The sequence below is a fragment of the Columba livia genome, chromosome 6 (assembly GCF_036013475.1).
Source record: "Columba livia isolate bColLiv1 breed racing homer chromosome 6, bColLiv1.pat.W.v2, whole genome shotgun sequence".
In the NCBI taxonomy this organism is placed as follows: Eukaryota; Metazoa; Chordata; class Aves; order Columbiformes; family Columbidae; genus Columba; species Columba livia.
Window position 1 is genome coordinate 15,408,176 of NC_088607.1, and position 25,484 is coordinate 15,433,659.

General features: G+C 60.7%; 4 protein-coding genes across 17 annotated transcripts; 2 read left to right on the forward strand and 2 right to left on the reverse strand.

Annotated features, from left to right (window-relative positions):
• Nucleotides 1-1,478: 1,478 nt before the first annotated feature.
• Nucleotides 1,479-12,943, reverse strand: RRP12 (ribosomal RNA processing 12 homolog). 2 transcript variants are annotated; one of them, XR_010473596.1, is made up of 34 exons: nt 12,498-12,943; nt 11,218-11,453; nt 11,036-11,119; nt 10,720-10,796; nt 10,466-10,571; nt 10,196-10,312; nt 9,950-10,088; nt 9,527-9,654; nt 9,121-9,219; nt 8,949-9,040; nt 8,759-8,870; nt 8,497-8,594; nt 8,254-8,368; nt 7,850-7,992; nt 7,584-7,705; nt 7,376-7,440; nt 7,103-7,265; nt 6,850-7,004; nt 6,405-6,472; nt 6,114-6,207; nt 5,753-5,911; nt 5,572-5,652; nt 5,384-5,489; nt 5,119-5,226; nt 4,860-5,017; nt 4,403-4,494; nt 4,132-4,290; nt 3,839-4,011; nt 3,584-3,700; nt 3,099-3,254; nt 2,858-2,936; nt 2,535-2,602; nt 2,059-2,141; nt 1,479-1,856 (listed from the first exon to the last, which is right to left on the reverse strand). XR_010473596.1 is itself a non-coding variant. In XM_065068210.1 (34 exons), exons 1-34 carry the CDS (start codon nt 12,697-12,699, stop codon nt 1,754-1,756), a joined length of 3,951 nt encoding a protein of 1,316 aa, XP_064924282.1. In that variant the 5' UTR covers nt 12,700-12,943; the 3' UTR covers nt 1,479-1,753. The 2 variants fall into 2 exon arrangements, 1 of the variants encoding a protein (XP_064924282.1); XM_065068210.1 differs by having other exon boundaries at nt 3,205-3,254.
• Nucleotides 12,944-13,093: 150 nt separating this feature from the next.
• On the forward strand, nt 13,094-15,741 carry PGAM1 (phosphoglycerate mutase 1). Its single transcript, XM_065068334.1, has 4 exons — nt 13,094-13,352; nt 13,695-13,969; nt 14,475-14,655; nt 14,752-15,741. Exons 1-4 carry the CDS (start codon nt 13,214-13,216, stop codon nt 14,919-14,921), a joined length of 765 nt encoding a protein of 254 aa, XP_064924406.1. The 5' UTR covers nt 13,094-13,213; the 3' UTR covers nt 14,922-15,741.
• A 589-nt stretch (nt 15,742-16,330) lies between these two features.
• Nucleotides 16,331-18,886, reverse strand: EXOSC1 (exosome component 1). Of its 2 annotated transcripts, XM_065068337.1 has the most exons (8): nt 18,752-18,885; nt 18,335-18,450; nt 18,089-18,163; nt 17,364-17,452; nt 17,092-17,125; nt 16,908-16,958; nt 16,744-16,828; nt 16,331-16,610 (listed from the first exon to the last, which is right to left on the reverse strand). In XM_065068337.1, the coding sequence occupies exons 1-8, from the start codon at nt 18,780-18,782 to the stop codon at nt 16,504-16,506; spliced, it is 588 nt and encodes a 195-aa protein (XP_064924409.1). In that variant the 5' UTR covers nt 18,783-18,885; the 3' UTR covers nt 16,331-16,503. The 2 variants fall into 2 exon arrangements, with proteins under 2 accessions (XP_064924409.1, XP_064924410.1); XM_065068338.1 differs by lacking the exon at nt 16,908-16,958 and having other exon boundaries at nt 18,752-18,886.
• A 50-nt stretch (nt 18,887-18,936) lies between these two features.
• On the forward strand, nt 18,937-25,478 carry ZDHHC16 (zinc finger DHHC-type palmitoyltransferase 16). 12 transcript variants are annotated; one of them, XM_065068318.1, is made up of 11 exons: nt 19,108-19,676; nt 21,132-21,384; nt 21,603-21,797; nt 21,972-22,060; nt 22,274-22,302; nt 22,514-22,647; nt 23,356-23,403; nt 23,969-24,054; nt 24,200-24,435; nt 24,515-24,585; nt 24,967-25,194. In XM_065068318.1, the coding sequence occupies exons 1-10, from the start codon at nt 19,612-19,614 to the stop codon at nt 24,550-24,552; spliced, it is 1,173 nt and encodes a 390-aa protein (XP_064924390.1). In that variant the 5' UTR covers nt 19,108-19,611; the 3' UTR covers nt 24,553-24,585; nt 24,967-25,194. The 12 variants fall into 12 exon arrangements, with proteins under 12 accessions (XP_064924384.1, XP_064924390.1, XP_064924381.1 ...); XM_065068311.1 differs by having other exon boundaries at nt 19,115-19,676; nt 24,200-24,440; nt 24,967-25,478; XM_065068320.1 differs by having other exon boundaries at nt 19,116-19,676; nt 24,317-24,435.
• The last annotated feature ends 6 nt before the right edge of the window (nt 25,479-25,484 follow it).

The window sequence follows — 25,484 nt, forward strand, 5'->3', positions numbered from 1 at the left end:
GTTTCTACTGCGTTACATGATTAATTAGCTGATTAACAAGATGCTGTTGCAGAAGAATCTGTTCTCTGGACACTGGCTCTGGCAAACACCATCTTCTGTGCTAATGAAACTCTTCTGTTCCACACAGGCGTGCACTAATTTAAGCAACAACATGCAAATGAAGAACAATACAGTGAGTAATCTGTAGCTTTTAAATGAATTAGCTACAACCTTCTCCAGGCTCTGTCTCCAAGGAGAGAAGAGAAAAAGCAGTAACAGATAGCTCTGGTAAGCCTGGAGCCACTTGTGACAGGTGTTGGGGCTCAGAAGGTGACAGCTGCCTGTCTCCCCCTATCCTTCCCAGGGGACGGAGGGCATCAGGCCAAGGCTGCAGGCAGCAGGAGGTGCATGTAGCTCCTGCTGACTGAACATGGTCAGGAGATGCCTGTCCTATAAACCAGGCTGTGGGCTACCTTCTGGTGGGATTAGAGCAGCACCTCAACGTGGCCCTGGGGCTCGAGGGTTCAAGTGAGACCTCTGGGCGGGGAAGCAGTAAGGGGACAGTGTTCCTGACAATGCAGGACAAGACTGACAAACCAGTACAAGAGCTCGTACTCCACCCCCAGGCTTTTAAAAGGATCTTGGAAAAAATCAAAAAGCATGTAAGAGGCACAAAACTGGATTTGCAGCCTCCAGAAAGAAGCCTGCAGTAACAGGCTGAACAAGCACAATCCCTTTAGCTTATTAGAAGACTGAGAAGCGTTGCAATTCCAGCATGTAAGCTACCACAGTAAGGAAATGGCAAAGACTAAAGGCTTTTTCATGTAGAAGAGGAAGGGAAAGCCAGCTCTGTTCACAAATACATGTTATTTGTAATGTGAGCAACTGAACCTGTGTCCACTACCCTTAGCCCCATTCTCTTCAGTGTGCTTTGGCCAAACATCATCTTTTGGGCTCAGTGCAGAAGTAACTGAGCAAAACCAGATGCTTATGTCAACCTGAGACGGTTGGACAGCTAAAAAGGTCCAGGATTATTTGCGCTGCTCAGGTCCAGTTGGCAGATAGTCAGAGCAGAGGAAAGGGCTCCTCTCAGCTCTCATGAGTATGGGAAAGGGCAAGGCATAGAGTTTGCAGGAGTAGTTTTCTAGCCAATTTGAAGAAATTTGCTGTGAACCATTCTGCTCTGCAGCCAGGCGTGACTGATAATAGAAAAGCAGAGGCAAGACAGAAACCAGGGGCAGCCAAATGGCAGACATCCCCCCATGGCAGAGATCCCCTGGCCCACAGCTTAGGGCTGAGACCCTGTTCATCCAGAAGATCCTGCCAAGAGGGAGGTTCTATAAGGAAGCTGGTTGTAAGCAAAGAACTTCACCAACCCTCTGGTTTCTTTCTTTGGTCAACCCCACGACTCAGCCCTATGCACGTCTGCCAGACGAGCACAGGACACGGGCTCTGCCTTGCTGCACAGCTTTTCAGGGAAAGACAGGAGGAATCTGGGCTGGGTATGAACTGTGGGTATTTATCAACATAAAGAATTCATTATGCTTTCCTTGCTTTCACACACCGCCCCTGCCCCGTACCAGGCTACCCCACATCTTCCTCCAGGCACAGGAAGGCAGGGCTGGGGCCATGAGTCTGTAATGCAATGGGGTGGCTTCCCAGGGAGTCCCAAACAGATGCAGGCCACTGTCTGCTCCACTCAGCAAGCCCCTGTCCAGAGGCCACGGGGTGTTGTCCATCCTTGTGCAGGTGCAGACCGAGCACCCAGGGCTCCTCAGGGGCGCTGGGCCTTCAGACGGTTCCTGCGGCCGGCTTTAGCCCCACGCTGGGCACCCTTCATCAGCCCCTTGAACTGGCCCTGCATTTTCGCCTGCTTCCTGGGGAGAGGGAGGAGGAGGCTGGGTTAGTGTGGGCACTGGGCACAGCTGACAGGCAGGGATGCTCCAAGCTCTGCAAGGAGCGGCACAGAGGCTGGCAGGGAGTTCCCAGACCCACAAAAACAACATAACAACAAAACAGAGCATCAAAGGCAGATTTTGGCCCTGTTTGCCACCCTGCGCCCTTCCTGGCCCGCCTCACCTTCTGTTGAGTTTAGCTCTGTTCAGGGGAATGTAGGCATAGGGGTCAAGATGGCCCTTCTTCTTCACATCACCTTTGCCTTTCTGTGGGAGAAAGTGACATGGGAGAAGATTCAGCACCAGGGGAGACACAAGTGCCCTGTTCTGGTGCAACCCTGGCACCTGGACACCCCAAAGACTATGTCACAGCGGGATGCCAGCTGAGCACATGGCCCTTGGAGTTGATTTTCCACCCAGATGCTGCTACAGACACCTGCTTTGAGCAGTGCACAGGAACTGGTCAAGATGGGCTGGCAACATTCCCGGGTACCAAGCATTTGGCAGCTCAGAGCGCAGACCCCCTCCAGCCTGACACTGCTGGACCAGACCCTCAGCAAACAACCGGTGCTTCCCAAAGCCCAGACCAGCAGCAGCCCTGCCCCAGCAGAACCCCAGGCATCCCCATACCCAAACCCTGCCACCTCCCAGGTCCCTGACCTTGGATCTGTACTCCGCACCAAAGGCTGGCTGCTTGTCCAGCTGCCGGTGGATCCCAGAGCCTCCAGCTGGAAAACAGGGAATGTGTGTTGAAAAGGGGCCCCAGGACTCCCTATTCCCATTTCTTATGCCAGAATGCACCAGGGCTGGGGAAGCTGTTCCTGTTTTTGCCTTCAGCTCTTGGCTGTGAGGACAGCAGAGAAGGATGACCATTTCCCATGAGCAAAGATCTCTGCTTCAGCTGCCCTGGAGCAGCCCTGCAAGACAGGTATGTGGTTCTGCCCCCCGGGGAGCCCCAGACTGGGCACAGGCAGAGAACATACCTCTGTACTGAGGGTAGGTCCCAGACTCAGGTTCCTCATCTTCCTGCTCCTCTCTGAACCGACGCTTCTGGCTTTTCTTCTGCAGAAGAAAGCAGCGGAGAGCCTGCAGCTAGCTGGTCCTCCCATGTAACCCTGACCTCCTGCTTCCTCCCATGGGGGCCCAGAGACCTTCCAAGACTGCCTGCGCATGTCCCCTGTCCCCAGCAAGCCTCCCACATCCCTCCAAGTATCTGGCACTTGCCTGGTGTACCCACTGGCCTCTGGGGCACAGCTGCAGCTGCTGTAGCACAGGCAGGACTGTGCCAAACCCCGCCACATCTCCTCAGGAGCATGAGCCCCATACTCACACTGCGGAGGCCTACATCTTGCAGCACATCTTTCATCTCCTCGTCCACTCCTATAGCACAGGACAAGAGGGTTAGTGTAGGATGGGGGTGCAGGTGAGCCCCAGTACCGTGCCAGCCCCTGGAGTGGGCTGCGGGAGTGGGGTGCCCCTGCCGAACCAGCACAGGTGGCTGTGTCTCACCCAGGACCCTCCTGGTGATGAAGTGGGCCACCTCCCCTGGATGGCAGTGGCCCAAATGAGAGCCACTGGGTGTGACACCAGGACACACGAACCCCTGGCTGCTTCCGCTCACATTCCCCCAAGCTCCCACATATGGATGCCACAAAGAAAACAGAGTACCAAAGCAAGTCTGACATGCCCCCCGGCCAGCCAGGCAGTACCTTTGGCTTCAGCATCATCCACCTCCTCCTCCTCTTCGTGGATGATCAGGCGCCCATCCTCAGACATCTGGAAGTCATGGCTCACTCCTTTGGACCTCCTGGGGCCTGGCTTGGTGGCTGCTCACAAAGAGGGTGGTCAGAACCTAGGGAAGGACCTGTTCCTGGGAGCAGTCGTACCCCCAGGGACACTGTGCACCACACCAGCTCCCACCCCATCCATTCCACCCCAGCCACATCCCAAGATCTGCTCCTCACCCAGCACCCGCTGGGACACATTGGGGTCCAGAAAGTTGAGAGGCTCATCCTCTTCCCCTTCCTTCAGCCAGGCCTGGCCCTTCTGCCGTGCTTGCTTCCTCCGCTCCTTGCTCTGCTGCCGTTCCTCCTCTTCCTCCTCCTCATCCTCTGAGTCAGCCAGGATCTCCTCCATGCTGGTCAAAAGGCAGGCAGGATGATGGAATCAGACCCCAGAGATGTCCCCAGCATCTCTAGAGGCACCAGCTGAACAAATATAACAGCACTGTTCCTTCTTCACCCTGGCCCATCTTTACCTGTCTCCTCTGGGCTGTGCTGGCGGTGCCTCCTCTTCATCAGTATCCGCAGCCGCCTGCCTCAGGGCACGCTGCTTGCGGCTCCGGGCTTCAGCCTTGCGGATGTTCACCAGCACCTTGTGGTACTCGACCGGCAGCAGCCCCTTCACCAGCTCGAAGCTGAGGAGCGCACCGAGAGTCATCAGTGCCCGCCTCCTCCCACACTGTTTCCCAGGGAGCTCCCTTCCCGCCCCAGTGCGGCTCCAGCACAACCCAGGAGTCCCCAGCTCACCCGAATTTGCGGATGAACTTGGTGAAGAGATTTCGCAGCTTCACGCGAAAATGGCGTCTCATGTCGTCCGAAAGGTTCCCCAAGGCCTCCAGCTGCCAGGAGAGAGAGACCCTTGAGACCAGAGCACCCCTGCCCTGGGCACCCAGCCTCCCCCCACTCCCCTGCACAGCCACCCAGCTCATCCTGCTGCCATCTCATAGAATCATTTTGGTTGGAAGAGACCCTCAAGATCATTGACTACAGCCATAACGTAACTCTAGCACTAAACCACCTTCCCATACCCAACCCTGGCAGGGCTGTGGTGAAGTCTCCCTGCTTGGCAGGACTGGTTCACAGGGTTTCTCTGGCTGGTCCATGCCAGCATTCAGAAAAGAGGCCTCCTCACTTCTTTCTAAGCCACCAAGACCAAGGTTGTGCCTCACCATGCCCCATGGCTCACCCCCCAGTGGGATCTTACCATGACCTGGACATGCTTGGCCAGCAGCTTGGTGTCCACCAGCAGCAGCACAACTTTGAGGAAGCCCAGGGCCGCCTTCACCACATCCCGTGTGCGGGAGGCCAGCAGTAGGCAGACGTTCTGCAGGAGCTGCTCCACCACACTCAGCTCCAGGTGATCTGCAACCACAGCAGGGCTCAGCTACAGCCAGTCTCCGCCTTCACTGAGCAGCTTGCCTCGTCCCCCTGTGCTGTCCTTGGCCCCCAGCCCTCCTGCTCACCTTTGAACTCGAAGAACAGTCGGGTCAGCGCCAGCACCGTGCAGCTGATCATGGTGACCGAGCCCGTAAGCCCCGCGTAGACCAGCAGCAGGAACCTCTCCATGGCCTCTGCAGGAGGGGAAGGACTCAGGACCCCACTCACCCCCTGCCCAGCAACATCCCTAGGCACGGGTCTGACTCCTGTTTCAGCAGAGTGCTGGGCATGGGTCCGATTCCCCCGGGAACAAAGCAGCCGTGGGGCTGAGCAAGTGGAGCTGGAGCTCACCTTGCGGGGTGGGTCCGAAGCGGATGAAGGCATGCCCCATCTCCACGAGCAGCGCAAAAGCATTCTTGCGGGCTCCCACCGACACCTCCTTGGTGCACAGGATGACCTGGAGGCACAAGAACATGTCACATCACTGTTGCCACCCCCATGGCCAGAACCAGCCATGTCCCCACAGGGACCATGCTCACCTCTGGGACCAGGGCAGTGATGAAGGGCTCATGCTCGGCAGAGAGCTGCTTCACGATGTGGAACAGGCACTTCAGCCGGGGCTGGGGAAAGAAACGGCCCAGTGTTGGTACACCCAGAGACACACACCTTGCTGTCCTGCTGCCCATGGCTGAGCTCAGCCACCGCAGCCCTTGCTCTCACCCTCTTGGCCGGGGACGCCGCGCTCTTGAGCGAGTCCAGCAGCGCCGTCTGCAGATCCCGCAGGTGGGAGCGGACAAAGGCCTGGCAGGGACCATGTGGAGCGGCACACACCTCCTCCAGCACGCGATACGCCTTCTTCTGCATGCTGTGCTCCTTGCTCTGCAGGGACAGCGAATGTGCCCCTGCTGTCAGGCCAGCCACTCACCAGTGTCTGGAAAGACCCCCCAGCACCCCACACCACCCAACAGAGACCTGTCCCCTACAGCAGCTGCTCAGCCCCCCACAGCGTGGGTCAGAGTTGGCAGCAAGCAGAAGGTGCCCCACTGCACCCCCTGCACCTGTGGGGCTGGGGGTGACTCACCTGGAGGGAAGGTTGGATGGTGCGGTACAGGCAGCCCAGAGCCGGCTCATTGGCATAGGGAGCCATTGCCACTACCAGGTCCAGGATGGAGAGCCTGCAGCAGAGAGAGACAAGCAGATGCGTGACTGCAGGGTCACTAACACTCCTCTAACCAAGCTGGGATTCCAGCTGCGAGACTCATGGGACACATAAAACCGGCACACTCCACACGGGACAGCACAAATGCCTCAGTGCTGCTCATCAGGAGGAAGGTGGCAGCTCTACCCGTTAGCACCAGCCCCCAGGTGTTACCTGGTAAACTCAGAGCTCTCAGGACTGGTCAGCTTCTCACTGGCTTTCTGCAGGAACCCACACACCATCTGCAGGTAAGGCACACAGAGCAGGATCAGAACTGAATGAAGGGAGCACTTCTACGAGAGTTTGCAATCCAGTGGGCAAATGCCTTGGGACAGGACTTTGCGGAGACCAGAAGCACCAGTGGGTCCACAAAGAACAGGCCAAATTCCCAAAGAGCTTGTGCACAATGTGCCAGGCACAGCTGCAAGACTGGGAAATCCCAAACCACTGGCTGGGAAGGGGTCCCTCCCCATGAGGGCAGGGAAGGGCTGCTTTCGGCCCAGCATCTTTCCTCCTGTCCTCTCCACTCAGGCACCCACCACAGCCCCATCAAACTGGGTATGGCTGGGAGATGCTGTTGTGGGCCAGCACAGCCTGCCCCACTGCCCCAGGCCCTCACCTGGGGGTCGGTGATGGTCAAGTAAGCACGGACAGTGTCCAGCACGGAGCGGCGCTGAGCATTGCTGCCTGCATCCTCCTCGGCCTGGCTGTACACGTTGAACAGAATGGGCAGGAAATTTTTAGCAAATCGACCCACTTCTGCCCGCTCCGCATCTAGGGAGAGAATGACAAAGGGGTGCAGATCAGCATTTCCCCTTTCTGGGTCACCACAGGGGACAGGGACCCACCACGAGGGTCTGTCCCCCCTCAACCTGTCTGGCATCCTTTGTGGATGAGGGTGCGCAAGGCCTGGCACACGGTGGGGCGCAGGTCAGGGCGCTCGCTGATGGCCATGCCCAGGGTGCGGGCCAGCCCCTTGAAGGCCCCCAGCACGTCTGTGGGGCGGGTGCAGAAGCCGGGCAGCAGAGTCCAGACCTGGAAGGCAAAGAGAGACATGGGAGGCCAGCCCCTTTCACCCAAGTCACCGCTCCCCAGCCTGGCGCCACGGGAATGCCACAGCAGGGCTCCTAGGCACCCCTCTTGACCTGCCACTGCAGCGTGTCATAGATCTTGGCCTCCACACTCTTTCCAGCCTGGGTAAACTCCACAGCTGCAGAAGAGAAGAGAGAGATGAGCTGAGCAGCAGAGATGGCAAAAACCTGTTCGGCTCCAGGGGAGGGATGGAAGGTCCCTGGAGCTCCCAGGAGTGCAGGACCTCAGCTGCTGGAACCCCCACTGTGTCACCCTGCTCACCTCTGTTTTTCAGGATGGCCGCCAAGGGCAAGAAGTAGCTGGTGAAGAAGCCGAGCCGCGTGCCCTGCACGTAGTCCCGCAGCACCGGCAGGAGCCAGCTGCGAGGGAAATCCAGCGTCTCCCTGGGGAGGGAAGGCAGGGGTCAGGGAGGCACACCAGCCCCTGGGCACAGGGCAGGTCAGCAGCGCCAAACCCCTCCAGCACCATAAGGGCACTGAACAAGAACGTGAACAGCTGCCAAACTGCAAGCCCGTGACTGCACTCACTCCTTGCCGTCGATCTCCAGAGGCACGGCCTCGAGCAGCACCTCAGGGCCCATGGCACTTACAGCAGCCCCCACCGCCTGGTCCACTTCAGTGGTGTGGGGGAAGTGTGGGGACAGACGTAGGTCACACAGGGACCGGAGACACTGTGGGGACAGGGTAGGATGGTCACAGCAGAGCCACGGAAACAGATCCAGCATGTATCACTTGCTATTCCTGCCCAGGGATGCCAGCTGCCCTGTGTGTCCCCATGCTGAGTGCCAGAGCTGCGCACACCCTACCCACACACAGGCAGGACGGCAGGCAGCAGGGCAGCCCCGTGCTGCAGCCGGAGAGGGCAACACAGGCCAGGTAGCAGCACTGCCACCCCACCTGCCTCCATGGATGCCCCTGACAGCCTGGCTCACCTTCCTCATGATCGGGTGACACTGCTTCCCACACGTCTCGAAGAAGACCTCCAGCACCCGCAGCACCTCACCCCATGCCGCGTGGAAACGATATGTCAGGCCCTCCTCCACTGACCTGTGGGGGAGAGAGGAGATGGTCACACTGGCAGGGACCGACCCAGCACTGATCGGGGACTGGGCAGAGGTTGCTCAGAGCTTAGCCAGGCCCACAGGGACAGCCTCTCCCACACCACCGCTCCTCACTTGAACATCTTGCACAGGAAGGCAGCAGGGGCTGAGGCAGATGCAGAGACAGTGCCCAGGTCATCCATGTGAGGAGCAACACACTCACTCAGGAGTGTCTGCAAGGACAAACACAGAAAATGGAGTGGCAGTGTACTACAGATCCCCCAGCCTGGCAGGCACAGAGAAACACACCATCCCCTGGTAAGCCCCAAACCCTCAGGGCACAGCCCCCTGTGAGGACCAGAGCAGCCAAGCATGGAGCAGCACCCATGCATGGTACCTCCAGGGTCTGCGCCGCCGCCGACACCACCTGGGAGTGCGGGGAGAGGAAGCAGTTCATGGCAGCAGAGAAGAGCCGGGGCAGGTGAGCCCAGCAGAGGTCCTTCTGCAGCCTGGAGCAGAGAGACAACGCAGGTGAGAGACCGAGCGGCCGTCTCTCCCCCCTGCCCAGACACAGCTCCTGCCCGCACCTGCCCAGGTTGACATGTGCCCGCTCCATGGTGGAGAGCCAGGTCAGCAGTGGCTGCAGGTCGCTCGTGCTGGGCACGTAATCGTAGAGAGCCTGGGGAAGCAGAGGGTGGGTGCATGCCGTGGCACTGCCAGCGCCATCCTTCACCCCCCACACCAACACCCCACACTCACGGTGATGATTTGGGCATTGAGCTCGGCCGGCAGGCAGGCCACGCTGGCCTGGGCGCTGAAGAGGCTGTGGAAGGCTTGCATGGCACACGCTGTCACCAGCTGCAAAGGACACGGCATCAGGAGGGGGGTAGTTCCACAGCAAGTGGCACCTCTTCACACCCCTGCCTCCACAACCTCAAAGCAGGCTCTGCCTGGGGAAGCCCACTGCTGCTGTGACTGCACCTCGTTTTCAGCCCCCCTCATCCAGAGCAGGCAAACCAGCAAATGCCAGCTGCCCTGGGCTCCTCTGTGCCTGCATCCTCCATTTCCAGGCTCCTTGCTGGCAGCCAACAGGGTTTGAGCCCTTCCATGGCACAGCAAGGGGCAAAGGAGCTGCCCTCCCCATCCCGAGCACGGGGACACTCACCACGTGGCTGAGGGTCATGACTCGGAGCAAGGTTTCACAGCAGGTCTTCACCACGGCTGCGGGGAAGCAGGGCAGCAGGTCCCGCAGCAGGGACAAGACATGCAGGGTGGTGGTCGCCTCTTTGGTGCCTGCAGGAGCAAAACAACACCTGAGCCTGTGGTGCCCCTTGGCAAAGAAATGCCCGAGGCAAAACCCCTGTGACAGAGCTGGGGTGAACACTCTCCCCAGCTTCTAGAAAAAGCAGAACAACAGACAGACGGCTGAGGACTCTTCAAAACACCTTAGCTGCCCCTGAGGCTTCTCATATCCTCCCCAGCAATCCAAGGTGCTGCACCCTCCCCTTTTCCCTTCAAGTCCTCATTCTCCCACAGCCACAGGCCCTCCCATACTCAGCTGCAGACCCCTTGCTCCAGTGCCCCACACCTCCAGCTTTTTCAATCTCCTGCACACAGAACTTGGCGGTGGAGGGTGCTGCGGGGTGATGCTCAGGAGCTGTGTCTCCAAACATGAACTCGCTGCCCCTCAGGACAGAGCATACGCCATGCTGTGCTGCTTTCCGCACCTGGGGGAAGGAGAACTGAGGTCTGTAGGAGCTGCAGACCCTGGGGGTATAGTCAGCCTCAGGAACAAGCCCCAAACGCAGTGTTATTCCTCACCAGGGGCGCTTACCTTGGGCTTGGTATGAACACAGAAGCTCAGCAAGCCATGATAGACCTGGAGGGTGACAGGGTAGTTCCAGGCCGCCAAGTCCTGCTTCCGCAGCAGCGTAGCCAGGCAGGAGAGGATCTACAAGGGAGCAGCAATGGCGTTAGCATCAACCCACCGAAACTCCTCCTCACTGCAACGGCTGCAGGCGGAGCACCCAGCGCCTCCTTGACTCCAGCTCTCAGCACAGCCCTGGCCAGAGCTGGCACCACTGGCTGCCTCTTGGGTACTCACCCATCGCAGGGCTGAGGTGGAGCTGCTGCAGGCCTGTGAGGAGATGATACTTGTGAAGGCTTTTGAGGCATCTGAGAACTTTTTTATGAGCACAGGGCTTGGGACCCTGCCAGCAAAAAGGGATGTGTCAGGAGCAGGCAGCCAGTGACAGTCTCACAGGGAACTGCATCCCCAGCCTGGGGAGGGGGACAGCACTGGCCCCTCTTCCATGGTGGGCATGGGCAGCTCTCCCTGCTCTTCTATCAGCCACTCACCGCTTTAGGACAAGGTTGAGAAGGTAGGCAACAGCAGCAAGTGACTCGGGGGACTCCACTGCCTCCAGCGTGGTCATCTGGGAACAGAGGAAATGTGAGCGAGGGGGAGCGGGAGTTCACATCAGGCCAGCCCTTCCCCGGCCCTTGGGGACTGGGGCAGAGAAACCAAGAACAGCCCAACAGCATCTCTGCTGGAGAAGGATGTCCAGGACCTTGGCTATGAGAACATCACGTTCCACCACCAGCACTCCTGAGAGGCCAACCAGGCTGTCAACAGCAGCTTTCCTCACACCTCCTTCCCGTGAACATCACTCACCAGTGCAGCAAAATACTCTGTCTCGCTCTCCCTGCCCCCCCGTGAGCGGATCACCTCTGTCACGGCTGCCAGCACGGCACAGATCTATGAGCAGCAAACAAAGCAGGTCAGCACCCTCAGCCTGATGTCTGGGGAGGCCATTTCCACCAGACTCCCCCACCCAGCCCTGCTCCTTCTCGCACCTCTTTGTGAGCAGCAGAGTTGGACTCCCAGAAGCGCTGCACCTTGCTGAAGGTGACGTTGGTGCAGTCGCTCAGCCCGCTCAGGAAAGTGCCAGAGGACTTCTCTGTGGCGGCCTCCCCAGCATCATCCTCCTCCATACGGAGCTGAGTGCTGTCACTTGGTCGCTCCAAACGCAGGGACCCCGACTGCAGTTCATTGTGCAGCTTCACCGCATCCACCGTCAAGTTGCTTTTCTCTGTCAGGAAGAAGGGGTATGGTCAGACGTGTAGAAGTTGCATTGCATTCACGACAAAATCCCCTACATTCCTCTCCTTCCCTTCCCCATCAGACACAATTTGGCTGGAACTCATCTCCAGCACGTGGGACACAGATGCTGCCTCCTCCTGATGGGAGAAAGCAGACTGATAACTGGAGAGAGGTCATAATTCTTGTGAAAACAAACCAGGGTGCAGTCCGGCCACCTCCTCTGATGGAGGGGAGCGCTACCCCCTCACAAACACATCCTGGTATATCAATGCTTTAACCTCGAGGTGCTCGGTATACTTTGCCGCATTTATCTTCTTTGCACGGAAACCCTGGCAACCAGACAGTCAAGGCATAGGCTTCGCCTACCCCTAAGTCACACCAGCTTGCAACCAGCTGCAAGGGGACAGTGCGTGCTGCAAGAGGCATTTCTTCATGAGCAGATCTCCCTGGCCAACAGCAGCCAGGGCTGTGCAACTCCAGCCCTCCGTGGACTGGGATGCTCTGGGGTTTGTCTTCTCCATCACGAAGCCTTCTGAGCAGAAGCCTCTGTCGCTTTCCTCTCCGTGACAGACGCCACAGCAACGCTCACAAGGCACGGCCTCAGACTTTTGGGAGCCCGAATCGCTCCTGACAGGAGGTCGCCGGGGGTCCCGCTGCTGGGACGGTGTCTGCCCTGGCGGCTGCAGGCATGGCCCCGGCGGGGTGACAGGCGCGGCTGCATGCCGTGCTCCGCTTCGTGCTCACAGCCCCGGTGTCACGGAGGAGGTAAGGAGGACACACTCGTTATGCCGCGGGCTCCGTTTCCCTCCCCGGTTTGCTGCCTCCACCTCCCGGGCTGCAGCTCGGGGGTCAGCGGCTCCGGACACTACCGCCCCAGCTCTCGGGAGCCGGGGACCCAAAGGCTCGTCCCGCAGCCCCTCCGCGCCCCTGCAGCCCCCAGCCCAGGAAGGGCCGGGCACAGACAGGGAGCTGCCCGCACCGAGGCCTCTGCCCGCACCGGGACCCCGCCCCATGCCCGCCTCCCTGCCCTCACCCGCGGGCCGGCTGCAGAAGCGGCTGCGGGCGGCCAGGCGGTGTTGGCGGGTCTCGGGGTTGCAGTCGCTGCTGTGGCCCTTCCGCCACCGCTTCAGCTTGGAGGCAGCGCCGGACCTGAGCCGCCCGCTCCGCGCCATGCTGGAACCGGCTCCACGTGCCGCCGCGCCACACCCCCTTCCGCTTCCGGCGCCGGCCGCCATCTTGAGTGAGGGAGCGCTGCCCTCAGGGCTGGCCGCCTGCCGGCGGGGCGGGTGGGAAGCAGCTTTGGGGAAGCGGAGGGGGACCGTGGCCGGTTGGGGCTTGGCCGGGAGCCTCAAAGGACCCAGGAGCAGCCGCCATCAGGACAAGCTGCCAGACATGCCCCTGCGGGGCGAGGGGACGGCTGGTGCCGAACCCATCTGGAACCGTTCACAATCCCCGCAATTCAGGTCGCTGCCCGGCACGGCTGGCCGGCCGTGGCGCGTTACTGCGTGTGCGTTACGCTCGGTGACGTCACGCCCCTGAAGGTCACGCCGCCCTTCTCGGACGCGCCATGCGCTACGTGCGCCTCCGCCTGCCCACCGCTCTGCGCGTGCGCGCCAGGCCCCGCCTTACCGCGCGGGGAGGGGCGGGGCGACGCCACGCCGGTAGCGTCAGTCGCGCGCGGTAGCCGGGGCGGCAGCGTGAGGAGAGAGCGCGCGCGCACCGGTCCGTCCCGATCCCCGCTCCGCCGCCATGGCCGCGTACCGCCTCGTGCTCGTTCGCCACGGGGAGAGCGCCTGGAACCTGGAGAACCGCTTCAGCGGCTGGTACGACGCCGATCTCAGCCCCGCCGGTCAGCAAGAGGCGCGGCGTGGCGGCGAGGCCCTCCGAGGTACCGGTGACCGGTGAAAGGCGGACGGGGATGGGTTAGGCCGTGAGGGGGGCGTGTGGCCTCGCGCGGCAGCCTCGGGCCTGGTGGGGGTGGTTTTGGGGCCCTCCGATGCCCGGGGGAGGGCCTCCGGTGCCGGGGAGGGGGCTCCAGTACCGAGGAGACAGTATCAGGTACCGGGGAGGGCTGGTTCTCCGGTAACGGTGGCCTCCCCTCCGCCGCTGGCCCGCCCCTTAGGGCGAGTTGGCGGCGAGGCCGCCGCCCTTGGCCCCTCACCGGTTGCATAAGACCTGGCACTCACCTTCCCGCTGCCCCCCCCACCCCCCTTTCCCCGGTCTTTTCCAGATGCCGGCTACGAGTTCGACATTTGCTTCACCTCGGTACAGAAACGGGCCATCCGTACCCTCTGGACCGTGCTGGATGCCATCGATCAGATGTGGTTACCCGTTATCCGAACCTGGCGCCTGAATGAGAGGCACTATGGGGCTCTGACTGGTTTGAACAAGGCTGAGACGGCGGCAAAGCACGGTGAGGCACAAGTGAAGATCTGGAGGCGTTCGTATGACATCCCTCCACCTCCCATGCAGTCTGATCACCCCTTCTACAGCACCATCAGCAAGGTAAGACCCATTGGGCTTCATCTGCCTTGCTGGGACGCTCCTAAAAGCCACCTTAGGTCCCTGCAGTGCGGTCTGGATTCCTCTGCAAGGTCTCTTCTGTCTCCGTTGCAGCAACTGGGACTGTGGTACACGGTGCTGGCTGGTGTGGGGCTGAGTTTGTCCCACTTCCTCCCCAGAGAAGTTGAACCCCTGGGCATTGCACATAGATGCAAAGCAGAAGAGACGACACCTCTGTTAATGATTAGTCCTGTGAACTGTGCACACGTTTGCTCTGGTCTCTTTGTCCAAGCAAGTGATGTATGGTTTTCTCTAGGAGGGGTTCAGAGCCCCAAATGTAGCTGAGCACAGGCTCAAACTTCAAAGGCACTTTTTTGCTTCCAAGCTCAGCTTTGCCTACATGTAGCCAGGTCCCCAGGCTTGAGTTTGGGATGGGGGGGCATGAAGGTCCTGCTGCTGCCTTCCCACATGGTGTCGGGCTGCAGAGTGAGTGTGGCCATTCTCCCAGGACCGTCGCTACGCTGACCTGACAGAGGACCAGCTGCCAACATGTGAGAGCCTGAAGGACACCATTGCCCGGGCTCTGCCCTTCTGGAATGAGGAAATTGTGCCGCAGATCAAAGAGGGAAAGCGAGTCCTTATTGCTGCCCATGGCAATAGTCTGCGTGGGATTGTCAAGCACCTGGAAGGTACGTCAGCCCTGCAGGGCTATCTGGGGTCTCCCTGCTGCCCCAGCTGGCATTGTGTGAGCAGGGCCACAAGTGACAGTGCCTCTGTGTTCACAGGCATGTCAGAAGAGGCCATCATGGAGCTGAACCTGCCCACTGGTATCCCTATCGTTTACGAGCTGGACAAGAACCTGAAGCCTGTCAAGCCCATGCAGTTCCTGGGGGATGAGGAGACAGTGCGCAAGGCCATGGAGGCTGTCGCTGCTCAGGGCAAGGTCAAGAAGTGAGGGTGGGCAGCAGTCTAGCATGTAGTAGATGAGTCCCCCACTGTCCCCCCACCCCTCTGTGCACACCCCCCACAGCTGTAGGAACTTGGAGCTGCAGAGCTGGAGCAGCTCCCCAGGATTAGGCCCATTCCCTCGGGACCAGGCTTCCCTCTGGAGACAGCCCGGGGCAAGGGAATGAGCGTGTGGAGAGGTGGCGTGAGAGGGAGCCCCAGCTCTGCCAGGTAGCAACCGCACACCTTTCCCCGCTGAGATCCCAGCCCTCGGGCCCTGTCTGCAGGGGGACCTGCCAAGCGATCCCTTTCCACACCAGGCTCCTCCTCTGCTTTGCTTCCTCGGCAGCTCTCGTCACCTGGTTACTGTAGTTCTGTTGCTTGATTTAGTCTTCCCGGGAGCAGTGGGGTGAGCACAGCGACCAAGATGGGTACCTCATCCCCTCGTGGGTGTGTGGCACAAGGATTGAGATGCGCAGACACTGAAAGGGTTGTGTTTTGGTGCACGTGGTACAGCACCCAAGGGTGGTACTCACGACTCTGGACCTAGCTCTGCCAGCCCCTGCTTTAACTTATTGCTTTTGGACAAGGTGAGAGCCTGTTGTCTGGAGGTTCGTGTCTGCCACATCTTTCCCCCAGCCAAAGCCCATCCTAGTCCTGCTAGTGTAGCAGGTGCCATTGTGCTCCATCCCACATGCGTGTGTGTGGCCCTGTCGCTGTGGCCTCCCCCTCTGCTGGTGCCATGAGCCTGGGCTTGCAGGGGGTCAGTGTTAACTGTCTGACAATAGCAGCTGTCTCGTTCCAGTTCAATAAAGGAATTATGTGCAGTTGCAAGGGGTCACTGCTTCTCTCTGCCACGTGGTTCTGGGTGCATGCGGCTGCCTCACCCAGCACCTCCCCTGGGCTCCTGTTGTGCGTGTCGCTGCTGGCCGCAGACAGAGGTGCAGAAGGCGCTTGGAGCTGGGGCAGCAAAGCACAGCTCTGCAATCCCTGCAGATAGGGTGACGCCCTGCCGCTCAGTAGCTTTGAGGCTCTGGCTGTGGCACACCCTGTTCCCAAGGACACGCAGTGCATGTGTGGTCGGAGATGCAGTGCCTGGGGCTGAGCCGCAGCCTGTACAGGTTATCAGTGCCACATCAGGGAGACAAGCTGTGCTTGACACAGATGTGGGTAAATCAACCTGGCAAGGCAAGTTCCTGCCGCCAGCACTGCCCAGCCGCAAGCTAGAGCTCTGTGCTGCTCCCCTCACCGCGGCAAAGCCGCTGGGCTTTCCCTTCCCAGCAGTGCGCTGGGAACACGTGTTTCCTCCCAGCCACAGTGCGGGGGAAGCCGTCCCCTCAACAGCCCCGCTACAGGAGCTGGACCAGCACACTGCTGGCAGCCCCAGCTCCCCTCTGGGCTGTAACTAAGCAGAGCACAGACCTCTCAAAAATATTTATTATTTGGAAATAGAAAATCCATCCTGCAAACAACAGCCTGTTTGGCTGTTCCAGCATCTTGCACATGTGGAGGAGGCTGTAGCCCAGGGGCTGCTCTGGCCCCACAGACCCCAGCCCCACAGCCCCTGTGGGGGTCCTGGGGTGAGGGGCCTGCTAGGTCTGCAGGAACTGGGGCTGCACGCGGGCCACCTTCCGGAAGTCCTTAGTGTGCGTCCGTGGGCACTGCATCTCACACCAGCTGATGGGCACCATCTGCACCCCTAGGGACACCACATGTCAGTGACTCCCCTTCCCAAAATTGCATTCCTCCATGTGGAAAGGGAGGAGGCTGCATCAGATGCCCCTCAGGTGGGCACGAGGCAGGACTGTCTGAGCCCCATGGCCCGTCCCTACCTGCCTCACTGCGTGCCACCACCACACCTAGCTCGTTCTCTGCTGTGCTCAGCAGGTAGTTGGACTGTGCATCCCCCAGCGAGATCTGGTTAGGCGGGGGTTAAAGGAAAGGTGTCCCTCAGGCAGCTGGAGCAAACCCAATGTCCCAGGAGGGGAAAGGATACAACTTTGGCCAGGACTATGTCACCAGGGCGGAAACTCTTGTACACTTCTACCTGCACAGGAGAGAGCAGGCAAAACTGCAGTGTGTCAGGGTGCTTGTCAGCAGTGGGACAAGTGTCCCTCACCAACAAAGAGAAGGGGTGGGGGTGGCTGCAGTAAAAGAACTGCCAGCAGAGCCTCACTGACCTTATCCTTCTCTGTGGCTCGAATATCTTCTCTCCTGAAAAAGGAGACGGAGGGATCTGAGTGCCAGCGAGCAAAGGCAACTCTCCAGCCCGCAGGAGGAGCTGCCTCAGCCTCCCTGGGGGCTGGCCAGGACTTGCTGGACAGCTGCCTAGTGCCTGAGGCAGAGCTCCTGCCAGGACAGCCGGCTGTGCTGTCCAGAGAAGCCGTCCTCCCCACTTGAGGATGGGGCACTTGAGCACCCCATCCCATGGGGAACCCAGCCCTCTCCCTACCGTATGGTCCCCCGGAATGTGGACTTCAGCGGTGTGGAGCCGACGTACAGGATCTGCACCTTGGCAAAGCGGGAGTTAATGCTGCAAACCTACCAGGAGAAAAATGGGAATCAGTGCCAGCACAGGCCTGCTCTCACCCCAGGGCACCAGGCAGGGAAAGGGCAGGGTGCAGGCAGGACAGGGCTGGATGCAGGGAGCTCATGTCTCACTCAGCCTCCCTCTCCGTGTGACCAAAGAAGTGTCGGCAGAGGTGGGAGACGTGGCAGCGAGCCAGGCATGGAAGATGATATGTGCGCAACTCAAGACACATGAATAAGGTCACCTGCTGTGACCCCAGTCCCTCTCCCACCATCAGCACTACAAGGAAATTAAACCCTGGTCTGAGACACCCTTCCTCTGAGATGTGCCAGGCATGGCCTTCTACGCACCCTGCCCCAGAAAGAGTTCTGGAAGTGAGAGCAAAGAAAAACCTCCCCTCAGCCCACCTCTGCCTTGAGGCAGGCAGCAAGGGCAGGTGTCCCCCATGCCAATATCTGGCTTCTTTGTGAGCAAGGGACCCAAGGGAGCTACTGGGCTGCCTCTGCCCTGCTGGGAGCTGTGCAGATGGTATCAAACGGGCCCAGGGCTCCTCTTCCCACCGCCTATGTGTGTAGGAAGAAAGGTCGGCACAGGGCAGAGAGCACACAGGCTGCGAGGTTTGCTGTTGCAGCACACTTGTGTCCTACCTTGCACGTCACCACGGCACCCACATCGGGCAGGAGTTGGGACTCGGCATCTCTCACCACCGACACAACAGGCAGCTGCAGGGCAGCAGACAGGACAGTTAGCTGAGGGCATGGCTGGTGCGCGGGGTCACGCAGGACCAGGCTCACAGCAGGCACTGCTGGAGCCTAGCTCCCACCTGGGAATGGGCTGTGCAGCCTCGGCACCCGGCTTCGGGGAAAGGCGGCCCTTGCCGTGACCGTGCTCACCCCGCTGTCCTCGCTCCTCTTCTCCAGGCAGCCGGCCAGCGAGGAGAAGATGAAGCCGTGCCGGGTGTAGGTGCCACTGCCAGCCGTGGCCTCCTCCGCACTGCACAGCCGCTCGCCTAAGGGACAGTACAGAGGCTGGCGCTGCCAGGGCACGGTGCCTCACGGGGGACCCGGCCTCCACACCCCGGGCACGGTGCCCGCTGCTGACCGGCCCAATAGGGCAGGACACCGCCCCCGCCCCGGCCAGTCCTCCCCTGCAGCCCCGGGACAAAGCCCCTCTGCACAGCCCCCTCCCGCGGGCCCTCGGCTCGGGGCCACCCGCTCCCGTACCTCCCTCCGCTACCCCGGGCAGCCCGTCCCGCACCCCGGGACCCCACCGCCCCTCTCCGGTCAGCCCTCCCCCGGCCCCGCGCTCACCAGGGACGCAGTACCGAGCGGGAGGCGCCATGTTAGCTACCAGCAGTTCACTCGCAGAAAGCCCTCACTCTATTGGTCCTCGGCAGGAAGGTGGCACTGTAAGCGGTGCAGCTATTGGCTCGCCTCTGCCAGGCGAGTAACGTGAGCGCGCTGCCCGCTGGGAGTTGTAGTCCGGTGCCGGCAAGGTCGCTTTCCGGCATGCTGTGCGCGGCCGGCGCGCAGGCGCAGTGCGCGGGGCGGCGGGCGCTGCCCGTGGGGCCGGGAGCGCGGCGGCCGCCGGGCATGGAGGCGGCGGGCGGCGGGGCCAGGGCGGCAGGTCGGCGGCGCCGGACGGGGCTTTTGCTGTGGGGTGTCATGGGCCTGGGATGCACCGCGGGGCTCCCGGGGGCTGAGGGTGCCGTGAGCCTGGGAGGCGACTTTGGTTGCTGTGGGCCTGGAGGGGCCGGCCGGGGGTGCTCCGGGGCCGGATGCGGTGCGGCCGGGTGCGGGGGTTCTGCTGATGTCGCGGACAGCCTTGGCGCCGCGGGGCTGGGTGTCGGGGAGCGTCTTGGCGCCGCGGGGCTGGGTGCTGCGGAGCCGGGCGCCACTGGAGGGTGCCCCAGGCCCGGGTCAGGGCGGCGGGGCCGGCGGGAGCGGGGCCCGGCTGTGCCCGGGCGGCGCCGAGTGGAGGGAAGGCTGCCCCGCGGTGTGCTGCTGCCTGCGGGCTTGGCTGTGCTGGTGGCTGCTGTCCCGTCTCCGCGGGCTCAGTGCCCTGCTGGGATGTGGGGAGGGCTGAGGGCGGGAGCCCCAGTGCCTGCCGGGCTCTGCTGGAGCCTTGTCCCTGTGGCTGTGCCGCGGTCAGTGGACAGGTGCCTGGGGAGATGGGGGTCCTGCCCCTCGGCAGGCTGGCTGGCTCCACCGTGGGCTGCCTGCTCAGCAGCTGCTGGTGAGGAACTCTCTGAGGGGCAAGGAGATGCTGTGTGTTTGGAGGGGAGGGCTGGCTGCAAGACCTGCTGCTGGCTGCAGCGTTTTCTCTCTTATGACACTGAAAACATGGGGACGGGTGTCCCTAAAAGGCTGCTCAGAAGGAATTTTTCGCTCCACTTTGCACCTGATGTGTTTCAGGGGAAAGCTCTTAGTAGAGTCCGGGGCAAACACGGGGAAGGGGTTAGCACTGAGGTTTGCGTATCCTACATCTCCTTTACCAGGGTACAGGAAACCTGGGCGGGAGCCATGCTTGTGGCCTGGTGGGTCTGGTGTCCTCATGTCTGGCTGTTGCCAGCCTTGGGGTCAGCCCCATGCTTGTCTGGCCAGACATGGGCAGAGTGGAGGGGCGTCCCTGGCTCCTTTGGATGGCCCATTTGGATGCTGTAGCTCCTGCGCTTGCCCTCTCTGCTGCTGCCTGGGGGCTCTGCAGCTGGCACAGCAGCACACGGTCCCCACTGGAGGGACGTTGCAGAGTGGCACCGCTCCCTGGCGCTACACTGAGGCGAGCACTTGGCCCAGGCTTAGAATATGCCTTGCAGGACCCCGGGGCAGCCTTGCTGCTTAATATTGATGGACTCTGCCTGTGTGGAGGCCTGGGGGCCCTAACCCTGCAGATCATTTTCGCAGCTGCTGTGCTGGCTCAGGTTCCTCCTTGCTTACAGCACAGCTCTCAGGTGGGACGAGGGGCTCCGCAGGCAGGGGGGCACTTCACAGCATGGCCTCTGCTTGGGGCTGCCCCTGGGCTGCTCCTCTGCCAGTGCATGGTGGTGTCTGAGGTGGATCCAGGGGAGGGAAAGGAGGAAAGCGCTGGGACTCTAGAATGGGGCTGTGAGGTTGGGAGAGGAGCAGACTTGGTCCAGAGGTCAAAGTGAAGTAGCATCCAGACTCAGGGTTTTGGGGGTGAGGAGAGGGATCAGGGGAGGAGGGGTAATCCTGGCCTGGCTCCCTCACGTCTGTCTTGTGCAGGTTCCCCCACTAACAAACCTGTTGGGAAGGGCTGGTTCTGGGATCATCCCTGGAACTAGCCCAGCATCCTGGATGCTCATGCCTTCTCTGGTTTCCTCTGAGTCAGACTCTCCGTGTCACTCCCCCGGCCCCCTCCCCGCCGGGAAAGACGAGATGAGGCCAGAGAGTATCTGAACCCAGACACCGAGGGGCCTGTGCCCCCCAGCCCATGCAGAAAGCTGTCCCAGCAGCAGTGGCCCTACAGCCTCCAGGAGTCTGGGCTCAGCTCCCCCTGCTCTGCATCCTTGCGCAGGGCAAAGGAGAGGGCCCCACTCTGCAGGCAGGTGTCCGACAGAGCCGGTGCGGGGAGCTGCATGACTGGCATCAGCACATCTGGGAGGGAAGACCCTTCCTGAGGGACAGCCAGGCAGCGGGGTGGCCTGCCCACACGGAGCTCCTCTCCCCGCAGGCGTGGCACGGCAGGGATGAGGAGCCGGCAGCGGATGTTTGCAGCGGTGATGCGCCTGCTCCTCAAGTGCCTGCGGCTGGGGCGGCGGCGGCGGTTTAAGCTGGTGTGGCAGGCGGAGCAGCTGTGGCACTATGGGCACCTCTGCCTCCGCTCCCTGCTCTACAATTCCTTCACCAACAGCGACGTGGTGCTTGACTCCCTCTTCGAGCCCATCTACTGGCTGGTGGACCATGTCACCCGGTGGTTCGGAGTGGTGAGTACCCTCACTGGGCAGGGGACCACCGGCTCTGGGGGCTGGGGTGAGCCTGCTGCTGGGGCAGCTGAGTCTCGGGGCTGCCTGTGCTCTAGGGAGAGGGGACCTCAGCTTGTGGTTCAGTTTGTTTTACTGTGTCCGAATCCTGTCCGTGCATCTGCCCAGGCAGAATGCGGCAGGTGCTGCCTGCTGTGGTGACCCAGGCCCCTTTTCCATAGGTTTTTGTGGCACTGGTGATCGGGCTGACGAGCTCCATCGTGGCCATTGTGTATATCTGCCTGCTGCCCCTCATCCTCCAGACCTACACACCTGCCTGGATCTGCTGGCATCTGGCCTATGGCCACTGGAACCTCATCATGATCGTCTTCCACTACTACAAGGCCATCACAACCTCACCTGGGCACCCACCACAGGTGAGGCTCTGACTGGCAGTGCAGCCTCTCCCAGCTGGGCACTGGGGACAGCTAAACCGGCCTGGTGGTGGTTTAGCTGGATGCCTCCCCCAGATTGAGGCCGCCAGGCTGGGCAGTGCAGGAGGGGAGGGGAGCATCACTTGGGTGTACAAACCCCTTCTGACCTGTGTGCAGGCCAAGAATGATCTCACCGGCGTCTCCATCTGCAGGAAATGCATCGCCCCCAAGCCAGCTCGCACCCACCACTGCAGCATCTGCAACAGGTAGGGCTCCCTCCCTCTGCCCACCGCAGCACTTGAGGCAGCTTTGGGACCCTCTCCTTGCCCTCCACTATGCTGTGAGACCAGGGCCCCTTCCCCTCTGCTCTGCTGGCTTCCCGCCTCATCTCCAGCACAGCACGCAGGGCTGGGGGAGCTGCCTGCCCCTCCCAAACACAGTGCTTGTTCTGGCATTGACACTGTTCTCCTTCCTCCCAGGTGTGTGCTGAAGATGGACCACCACTGCCGTATCCTTCTGCTGAACTAACCTGCAGCACTAACCTGCAGCACGGTCCCGGGGCAGCCAGCCCTGAATCCCTCTTCTCTCCCTGCCCTGCTCCTTTCCTGAGCCTGCCAGCATGGGGAAGGGTGCTGGGGGTCAGAGAACCACCCTGGTCCCTGGGAGTGGGTTTGGATCTGTGGCCTGTCCTGGTTACACACCTTTAACCCCAGTGGCAGCCTGGCTAAACAACTGTGTGGGACACTACAACCACCGCTACTTCTTCTCCTTCTGCTTGTTCATGACCATGGGCTGCATCTACTGCAGCATCAGCGGCTGGGAGATGTTCCGGGATGCCTATGCAGCCATTGAGGTGAGCAGGCAGGTCCCAGCCGTCGCCCTGCTGTGCATCGGGGCTGCCTGGACTCCCCAGGCTGAGCTTGCAGAACAAGGCTGGACCAGGCCTGGCCTTGTAGTGACTTTGCTTCCCCTCTCCCTCCTCCTGCAAGGCCCCCAGCTGCCCTGGTCCTGCGCGGGGGTGAAGGGGAAGGGCCCTCTCCTCTATTTTGGGCCCCTCACTACAAGAAAGACATTGAGGTGCTGGAGCAAGTTCAGAGAAGGGCAACGGAGCTGGTGAAGGGTCTGGAGCACAAGTCAGATGAGGAGCAGCTGAGGGAGATGGGGCTGTTTAGCCTGGAGAAGAGGCTGAGGGGAGACCTTATTGCTGTCTACAGCTACCTGAAAGGAGGTTGCAGCATGGAGAGGGTTGGTCTCTTCTCCCATGTAACAAGCGATAGGATGAGAGGAAATGGCCTCAAGTTGCAGCAGGGGAGGTTTAGATTGGTTATTAGGAAACATTTCTTCACAGGAAGTGTTGTCAGGCACTGGAACAGGTGGCCCAGAGAAGTGGTTGAGTCACCATCCCTGAAGGTGTTTAAAAGACAGATAGATGAGGTTCTTAGGGATGTGGTTTAGTGCCAGTGTTGGGTTAACGGTTGGACTTGACTAATCTTGAAGGTCTCTCCCAACCAAAATGATTCTATGACACACGTAACTGGTGCCCTGTTTTCCATCCCCTTAGAGAATGAAACTGCTTGAGAAGGAGAGACTGCAGGTGGCTGCCAACCAGGTGGGACTTCCCTGTCCCCCAGCTGCTCCAGGCAGTGTTGGGCAGAGCTGCCCTGCAGGCTGGGTCCTGCCTGGGGCCCTGCTCTACAGGAGCACCACAGTCAGAACCAGCCCCTGTGCTCGTCTCGTGTCAGAGAGCTGGGGCTGGCCAGGCAGCTCTGCTGTGGGCACTGCCTCCAGCAGCTCGGACTCTGCTTCCGTGTACCAGCTTCCAGTGGCTTTGGCTGGTGGCAGCCAGTGACAGCTGCTTGGCATGTGGTGCTCAGTCCCTGCTCTGGGGAGGCTGCAGCAGCGCGCATACATCTTGCCCTGAGCATCAGTTGTGGTGTGGTGCAGTGTCCTGCTCCCTGCCCCTCCACGTCCAGCCCACTGCTTCTCACCCCTGTGCCAGCTCTCAGGTGTCTGTCTCGTGGCTGTCTCAGGCTGCCTCCCATCACCCCGGCTGTTGTGTTGGTTCCAGCCCCAGTCCTTTCTAGCTGTCTGAGCTCTGCATCAGTGAGCAATCTGTCTGGCTGTAAGCTATAATGCACCTTGGGTAATCCTGTCCCCTTCTGGTCCCGTTTCAGACGTACTACCAGACCCCACCGCCCACCTTCTCCTTTCGCCAGCGAGCTTTCCACAAGAGCGTGGTCTACCTCTGGGTGCTGTGCAGGTGAGGATGGCCAGGGGCTGGGAGAAGCAGCATGCAGCATTGCTCTCCCTCTACCTCCCTAGGGCTGGGTTGACTCACTCTAGCACAAATGTCCCTGCCCTGCCAGCTTTTAGGCCACAGATAAGAGATTTTGGCTCTGTTACAGGAAATTAAATGAGCCCTTACAGAGCTGTGGGTGCAGAGAGACATTCTCAGCCCTCCACAGCAGTGGCACCAGGGAAGGAAGGCCTGTGTGCAGCCTGCTGTCCCTTGCTGTCCCCAGCTCGGTTGCATTGGCCCTGGGTGCCCTCACGCTGTGGCATGCTGCCCTCATCACCCGCGGGGAAACCAGCATTGAGCGGCACATCAACAGGAAGGAGAGGCAGAGGCTGCAGAAGAAAGGCAAGGTGAGCGCAGCATGCAGAGCGGGAGGGCTGACCGGGGCAGAGCCAGATGCAATGTGCGTCTCCCTGGCCTGCAGGTCTTCAGGAACCCCTACAGTTACGGCGGCTGGGATAACTGGAAGGTGTTCCTGGGTGTGGATGTGCCAAGGTAAAGCCCTGGGGATGCTCCTGCTCAGGACGTGGTCACTCAGCAGTGAGTGAGGTGCTGGGACACTGGGGCTCTCCTTAGGCAGCTGGGGCAGAACAAAACGGTGAGCATCTCCTGCTGTGTGCTGCTCTGGGCTTCACAAGGCTTGGAGGACCTGGGCACCAGCTGCCTTGTGGCTCCTCAGCCCTGCCTGGTGGCCAGCTCTGGCCAACCCACCACCCCATTGCCAAGAGAACCACGGCTGAGGAGCTCAGCTGTCTTGGCAGCTCAGGGCCTCAGGCTGACATCCCTCAGGGGTGCTGCCAGCACAGGCTCAGTTCTACAGAGCTGAAAAGCACCAAAACTTAGCTTTTTGCTGCCATCTCGCTTCTCTCCCCACAGGCACTGGCTCACCCGTGTCCTGCTGCCCTCTCCTCACTTGCCCCACGGGACAGGACTGAGCTGGGACCTGCCTCCCTGCGTGACCCAGCAGCACACCCCACTCCTGGCCATCTGAGCCCCGGTGCTGCAGACATCCCTCCCCGCAGGCAGGGGAGCGCGCTGGGGACCCGCTCTGCCACCATGACTCCCTTTGGCCCAAGCACCTCGTGGAAGGCTGGTGCTGACACATACCATTGATCGGAGTCACGGGAAACTGTTTGGACAGTGTCGGTGCCTGGACACCTGCTCTCAGCTCCTTGGTGGCTGCAGGCAGCCCTGGGGAAAGGCAGCAGAGCTGCCGCTCTGCGCTCCCACTGAAGGTGCTGCCCTCGCCAGCACAGGTACGGGTCGGCACAGGGTCCAGCTCAACTCCACGGCAGGGCAGGGGCAGAGGCAAAGGATGACGCCCTGCCCCCAGGCACACCCCAGGGAGCCTTTTAAAGACCAACTAATAAATATTTTTTTCTAAGAAAGCCTGT